The 7,990-nt window shown below is 37.9% G+C and overlaps 1 protein-coding gene across 1 annotated transcript in view; it reads right to left on the reverse strand.

Moving 5' to 3' along the window:
• Window positions 1-652: 652 nt before the first annotated feature.
• Window positions 653-7,990, reverse strand: part of LOC120538542 (myeloperoxidase-like) — a 10,121-nt gene continuing 2,783 nt past the window's right edge. The window contains 7 exon segments of the mRNA XM_039767938.1: window positions 653-858; window positions 1,325-1,562; window positions 4,309-4,479; window positions 4,661-4,919; window positions 6,358-6,518; window positions 6,609-6,848; window positions 6,851-6,965. Of these exon segments, the coding sequence (XP_039623872.1) occupies window positions 654-858; window positions 1,325-1,562; window positions 4,309-4,479; window positions 4,661-4,919; window positions 6,358-6,518; window positions 6,609-6,848; window positions 6,851-6,965 (1,389 nt within the window). The 3' untranslated portion in view covers window position 653.

The raw sequence follows: 7,990 nt of genomic DNA on the forward strand, positions 1-7,990 counted from the left end.
GTTGACCTAGGCCATTTGGCACTCATCACCCTGTAAGGCATCGTAGAATACCACATCAGACATGCTAAAGACCATAACTTTTGATTTGCTAAGGAAATGTCGAAAAAGATGCATTTATCTAAAAGTAGTGTGGTGAAATCAGACCTGTTACATACAACTACAAATAAAGCAATACATGGCCATTTAGATACGTTTATAGAAAAGAATTGGCTGCCTGATATGAGATGAGGTTGGCTAAGTGTGAGATGGTTTTTGAAAGTCCCTACTCGGTTAATGGGGCATTATATAAATGTTAGATCAAGTTTATTGTCCTGTGAATGCAAAAAAGTGAAATTGCTATTTGTGTGGCTGCCCAACATGCAAAATATCCCCATGCTTTGGCATCACAATCAGCAAGTGTTACCATTTGAATGTGCAAAATCTTACATATACTTCTTAACTTGTACTAGTATACAACCAGTCTGATAATCAGCATGTTATTTTGGGTAAGGCAATGGACCCTAAACCAAAAGGCTGCTTATTCAATGTTCACCTTATTATGAGACATTAAGCAAAGTTGTTGGACCACACCCTGTGCTGTAATTGTACATGAAAAGAATACTAACAATTTGTAAACTGTGCCAATGCAATAATCCTAAAATACAGTACTTACCTCAAATGCTGTTTTTCCAAGCATTAAAGTTGAACTTTGGGATGTCCGAGCATGAGATATACTTATCACTGTACGGCAAGTGCCGGAACACAGATGGAGGGAGCTCCTGAACTCCAGTGTTGTCACAGATAATACGATGGAGTGACACGTTCCTTAAAGCACTCTTCTGGCTCTCTGTGAAGATGCCACTGTTTTCCCACCAGAACCTACAAAAAAAACAACAGATCTATCTGTTATAGGAGGTACACAGAGCAAAAAAAAAACATATTACAGAGGATAACACCATCAGTTCTGTTGTGTTAGTGCATATTAGATTGGTTTTAAGAACTGCCTTTTTATTTTATATATTTATATATGCTTTTTCTCTGTGTACGCAATTTTCCGCCCATATCTCAAAGACAAGTAGAGCATATTAACTGGTGACTAAATGGGCCCATTGCAACTGGGTGTGTGTGCATGTCAGTATGTTGGCACCACATCCAGGGCTGGCACCTGATACTGCTATTTGATGATATATTGTTTGCTCCAAGTACATGGAAAAAATGTTACAGACATATTAACCCCTTGCCACATGGTAAACTTCTTAATGAAAGTTCAAGCTGCTCTGTCACCTGTAACTTTGGCTAAAGTTACAGTCTAATTTGTTCCCAAAGCACTTCTTCATGAATTTACCTGTCTCCATTCCTTATCCTCTGAAACTGTGTTCCTATTAGACAAGCAAACAGAGGTCCCACTCTTCCATTTGGCACACATGGCTCAACAGCTCCTCCAATCCAGACATCAATATTGTTGGGGGTTCCATACAGACGAATTAGTGCCCTTGCCAAGGTTACGTTGTTGAGGATCAGTCCAAGTTCCCTTTCAGTTCGGGGCTGGCTAAGACCACAGAAGCCTCTCCATGCATTGTATCCTACAATCAAACACAAAGCACATTTGTCTAGACCTAGATGTTGTTTCAGAGGCTATGGTTCCTAAAGAAGGGTGTAAATCAGTAATTGTTCCTGTCATTGTTGACACTTTCCTGTATTCTGACATTACTTGATTTCTGGGTAACATGAAATCATTTTTCATTAATTCACAATCCTTAATGCTGTAGCTATAGACATAATTTTATTTTATTAATATGTTGATATAGCCTTCTAGTGGTTAAGAAGCTGGATTGACAAACACAAATTTTCAAAATCAGTCATGACCAGCTGTTTGAAATGTAATGACAAAGAACACCAAACTTCAAATTAGCAAGCATGTATGGTTTTCCTGTATAAAAAATCTGCTTCAAACTGCTTAAGGTAAGGACCATGAGAGATATTAGGTGTGACCCACATCATTTATTATGACAGTCATATATTCTGGAAGACCTTTATTCAATTATATTTTCAAGTTTAGATTGCATTATTTCCAGTACATATTAGTGGTGGTCAAAGCCCTTATGGTGCCCTAAGCAGGGAGGGGCTTTATTTACCAAAACGGCACCCCTCTGTGTCATTAGACTGGACAATGGGGATTGTCAGAAGGGTCTGGACCGCATGCCACTTTACTTACATAAACGGAACCCTTCATTGTCTATAGTGCACCTTCAGTATTATTAGGGAAATATGTTTTTTTTTTACATTCTTTTTGCTCAGTTAGCTGTTGGCTTGCTGCTGCTGCCGTGCCACATGATCTGCATTTCGTGCGGCGCTTCAAACATTTAAAAGCCTGTACAGCAGCTGTCCTTTTGTCTCACTGCCTTGTCTCTCTTCTCCCCCAGACATCCTCAAACACTATGCAATCTCTTTTTACTGTTTCGTTATTTCACTGAGTAATATTTTCCATTTCTTTGTGCTAATGCATTCTTTATTATCATTTTTTGAGACTTTCGAATTTTCCTACTTCCATTATCTCTAGCCTCCTCTACATGTGCATCACACCAACGTTTTTGAATTCTTTACAAAGTTCTACTTTGTCTTTTTCCAGTCCCAGGCGTGGTTAAATCTCTTGGCACAAAGTCTAGTCTCGTGGGACGGGCTGATTATTACTTTCCTTATTTTCAGAATTTGCACATAGATTATTTTTGTTCTTTTTTGCTTTCTTTTTTGCATTTTTTTCACTCCAACGCTTTTGGGTCTCTTTTCAATGCTCTGCTCTTTCTTCTTCGCTTAGTTGTTGACGTGTCATCACGAACGAATAAACTTTTTAAGAGCTGAGAACACAGGAAGTGTGTCTGCCAAAAGCATTCCAACAACTGAGAGTATAGATGACCATGGTCTTGTTTGAAAATGGTTGTAAGGAGGGAGTGACTTGCAAAAGTCACTGTCTTACAGAACTTTCTTCCAAAGGTTGTAAATATGACGTGACTTGACCGTCTCACGGGGTGTAAAAGTGTCTCTCTGTTTCCTTCAAAAGATCACGTCTCGTCGCAGGAAAAGAACTCTCATCCCAAGATTTTTTTTCTATTACACTTTCATCTGCTGGTATTATTGTGCTTTAATAAATAAGCGTAACTTATACATTTCTGTACTTTGTCTTTCTATCTAGAGTGATTGAAATAATAAAGTAAGTATTAGGACACCTGGTGTATTGAAGACTGCCATCTGCTCAAACCTGCAGTTATCAGGCTGGGAGGGTCACCAAAAATAGTATGAACAGTGCAGTAGAAGAAAATAGAATTGTAAGTGGCCTTAAACCAAAGGGTATAGCAGGCTTCAGTGTGTTTAATAAATTCTTGGAGACCAAGGTAGTGTTTAGGCCTGGGTTATTTCTGGGGCCACCTGCACTTTGTTCATGCTGAATATGGCGAGTCCCTAAGTGGTGTAATAGGGAATGATTAAAAGTGCATACACCATTCATACGATACTTATGTGAATGGAATCTTATGTGGAATACTACAGAGTGACCTAGGCCTCACTCATACATAGTTGCTTCAGTAGAATCTGTCTGTGTGTGTGTGAGTGTGTTGTGAGCGCTGTTGCAAGCAGACACGGCCGCTCTTCAGAAACTGCTTCTTAAACAGTATTTCAATGGGAAACAAACACACTTTTACACCTCATCTTTGCAGGATCAGGTGCAGGCTTGCTGCATGAGGAGCTTCAAACATTTAAAAGACCGTGCTGCGGCTGTCCTATGGTTTCGCTCTCCTGTCTCTCTTCCCCCAGACTCCCTCTGCTTCTGTCACTGCTTCTGAGCTGCTGTACCCCCTTGATTAAGGAAGACTTTGTGTTCTTTTGACCATCACTCGGGGCCAAGACAGATGTTCCTTGTGTGGCCAGATCACTTCTGAAAGAGACTTGTGTTTGTATCTGCCAGAACTGCAATAAAGTTTCTACTCCTTGAAAATTCCACTGTACTTGTGACCCAAGCTTGACAGTGTGTTTACCTTATACTGTATGTCTGTCATGTTTAAGGTGCAAGAGTAGACCAAACCAGTAACAAACATGGTGAGTATCACAAATTTCACAATAATACACTAATGCGTCTGTCAGTGATGTCATCAAAAGCTAGCTGTCATTGCCAGTAACAACCTAAATGTCAATACGAGTAATACTTAGAACTGGATAAAATCTGAACCTAAATCATTGGGATGTAAAATGGGCTGAAAAGGAAAAAAGTTAAAGACAGTTTTTTGATTTTGTAAAACGTTTTTGCCAGGGGCTACACAGCAACCATGCTTTATTCACCTTGCAGTCCGTGATCTCTTCCACGTTGCATGATAAGAGATGCCAAATCAAGACCATCCTGACTGGTCAGCTGAAAGAGTCTCTCCCGAAGTTCATCATGCATCAGCTTATCCTGTCTATTAAGCTTTGCAGGCATGGAAATAAGACCTCGGATAATAGGGTCAACTCCACCTGAAAAAAAGAAGCCATGGAAAATACTCGGTGTGAAAATAAAGCCCTCCATATGGAAATTTACAGTAAATATGTATAAACCATAGGCTGAAACTGCAGGTTTGTGCTATATAAGGTAGGGATGGCACAACTTTTGTTTGTCGTTAAAAAAACAACTTAGGCTTCTAAAAACAATACATACCTTCAAAGACAATCCTCCAGGGGGTGAAGAAGGTATTGTGGAGGAGAACATTAGGATACACAGTATTTTGCTGATATCCCCTGTTTAGACGAAATATAAATGGCTGGACAGTTAGGTGAGCAAACCGGAATGCTGCTGTCGAGAAAACACTGGAAATGGAAGGGTCGACCATGTTATTGTAACCACGGTAAGTAGAGAGATATTTTGTCATTGCATTTGGACCAATGATTATAGGCAAATAGTCCCGGTACATAATAATCTGGAAAAAAAAAACACAAAAATTACCTTGTAACTTGTGTGCACTGTTAAATAGAAAAGACAAGGCAAAGGGTACATGTGTACATTGACTTTGTAAAATAAATACTTTTTTGCAGAAATGTATTACTTGTACACAAGTTTGCATTAGTCAATTAATTTCTGCTGTTCTGTGTAACTTATATGTTAAAACCCACTCAACCCAACTGGAGATTCCAAGGGTTAGAACCTATCTTGGCACAATCTTGGCCTGGTGCAAGTTAAGAGCTCAGTTAAGAGTCAAAAATTAACCTAACCTGCAATTCTTTGGGTATACAGGAGAAAAAATGGAGTACCCAAAGGAAAATCAGTGGTTTCAGGAGGAGAACATACAAAGTCCACAAGTATAACATCCAAGCATGGTATTCAAACCAAGAATTCAGGTTCCATAAAACAGCTGTTCTAACCATTTAAATATTCTTCCACCCTATTTCTGACAGGGCTTTCCCAAAACTTGGTCGACATAACAGTTGTTTTTGGGTATATTTGTTTTGAAAAAAAAATTATTAGTCATCAACATTTTGTTTTAATTAATGATATCTAACAATAAAATACTGCTATTAATGGGTTCTATCTTTTTAGAGTATGTGTCTTTTTCAATTCTGTCTTCTATACTAACATGCTACAAATTGCTGTCAATGATTATCAGAACCAGTGGCTTGATTCTGGTTCAATGCTCAGGTCTTATTATGAATTTGACCTGTGTTCCTCTTGACACTATGGCTGTCCATCAAGGCCTTCAATTCCTCTGCCATACATAAATACTCCAAATACTCAGGTCAGCAGGCAACACCAAATGGGCCAGAAATGTACATGAGATATCTTGTAATGTCCATTTGTTCTGTCCTGGATTGGCTCTTGCTTGACACCCATATCAGGATGGATGAGCACAGATTTCCCTGTAGTGGGAATTGGACTGTGAATATTATTGAAATGATAGGATCAGGTCTCTGAGCTGTTTAATAGTCTCCATGTAACATTTGTTTGGGGTTACATCGTAAATACAAAACTCAAGGACTGATTAAGTGGTCAGTAAGATTCTTATAGCTGGAAATAAATGGGTGAGTGTCAATGAGAAGTTTTCAAAGTAAGAACCATCAAAACACACATTTCAAAAAAAGAAGATTATGATTCAATGTCTAAAAGACAGATAGAGAGAACTTTATTCATCCCCAGGGGGAGATCTGGGTAATCTTAATCTTAATATAAAATAAAGTAAATCTTTATTAATGAAATTCCTTTTGAGGTAGAGATTAATTCAAAGTCAATGTTTTAAGCTTTGCTGCTCAATCAATGCTTTCCCTTAAAAACGTGAAAAATGATTCAATTGAAAAATGTTTGCAGCTTTGTATGAAATGAAATTTTGCATCGCATACAGGTCTTATTTTGTTATATAAGATTACCTGGTGAAATGCTCCTACAACCTTCCTTGTTTCCTGGTAAATGGTTTCACCATTCCATTGTGGATTAAGTTTCCTGAAAATCTTTGCAATACGGTTATGCTCTCTGAGGAACATAGTGTGAATAGCTGTAAGCGCAATATTTTCATTGGCACGTGAATCTCCTAAAATTTAAAACCAGATAAAGGTATCACTATGCCATACATATTATGCATACATTACTCTCATTGATTCTTAACAGAGTGGCTTCTTACCTGCCATGAAGCATGGAACTTCTTGAACCGATGGGTCCTTCGTAACAATTGATCTTGTGGCACAAAAGTTGCGAGTTGCATTTTGAAAGGGAAGCAAATCATAGCCATCATCGCTGTAGTCTTTATTCACAGCGAGGAGGCCAAAATTATTGGTCAGGTCTCGCAGTTCTTTGGCCACGGAATTAGTGGACCCATAAATCATACTTGCATCAATAAAGGAGGTAAGCTGGTTAATTTGGACCGGACATTTGGTCTTCCAAATATGTAACCTGTGAATGCTGTTCCACAAGCTGGAGCTGACCGGAAAAAGGGAATACAACTTTTGGTGTTGGTAAACCTGCCATCATTCTGTGGGATCTAAAAATATAAGTTATTAAATCATTTACCATATATCATCACATAAGCAAAGTCAATATATTTTTAAAGTGATCTTTTCTTAATAACTGGAGGAAAGAAATGCACGTGACCACATGCTGCATTTTAGTCATTATCGTGCATGCAGCCTTCTTGACATTGCAGTTTCAACAGTTTCTGAGTAATTGTCCTGGAAGATGAAATTGTCATCTTTTTTTTATAACTGCAGACTGCTTATATTTTTAATTTGCTCAAACTAACTATGATGAACTATATTTGACCTTACTAATTTACAAAGGTATTTACAGGACCCTTGAAAGCATTTTCTTCTTTTTGATCAATAATTGAATATTATGTGACCATGGACCAGTTTAGCAAACATTTAAAATGTAAATGCATCTGGGTTGTTATCTAAGTAATTTAGGGTGCTTTAACTTTAAAATGGTCAGATAGTTTACAACTTAATATAAAATGAAAATGGAGGTAGTAAGTGATTGCATAGGGAGCAAAGCTTTTGGACACAGCTCGTCAAATATGTATAATGTCACAAGGTCCAGAACCAATTATACAGTATGTGTATAATATCACAATGGCTGTAACCATACACGGTATTTTAACATAAATAATGGCTCATCCTAAAGACCAGTGAGCAGTGACAGGAAGAAGTGACAGCAGATACCAGGAAATATCAGATTGAGGGAGAGAGACTATTTCACCTGTAAGTCAGAGAGCATAATTCATGGATCACAGAAATTGCTGAATCAAAAAGCTGCCCAGGACAACATCCATTTTTGACATTAATATTATCAGCAAACTTTCGAAGACTTTATACATCCAGAGTTTGCAGTCTATTAATATTTTTATTATATTTTCCTCTTCTGGTATTATGACACTTTAATAAATACCATGTTACTTTTAAATTTCTGTACTTTGTCTTTATATCTAGAGTCACTGAAATAATAAGGTAAATATTAGGGCAACTGGTGCAGGGTAGGTTGCAATTTGCTCAGACATGCAGGGTTATTAGG

The sequence above is a fragment of the Polypterus senegalus genome, chromosome 11, assembly GCF_016835505.1.
Source record: "Polypterus senegalus isolate Bchr_013 chromosome 11, ASM1683550v1, whole genome shotgun sequence".
Taxonomy (NCBI): Eukaryota; Metazoa; Chordata; class Cladistia; order Polypteriformes; family Polypteridae; genus Polypterus; species Polypterus senegalus.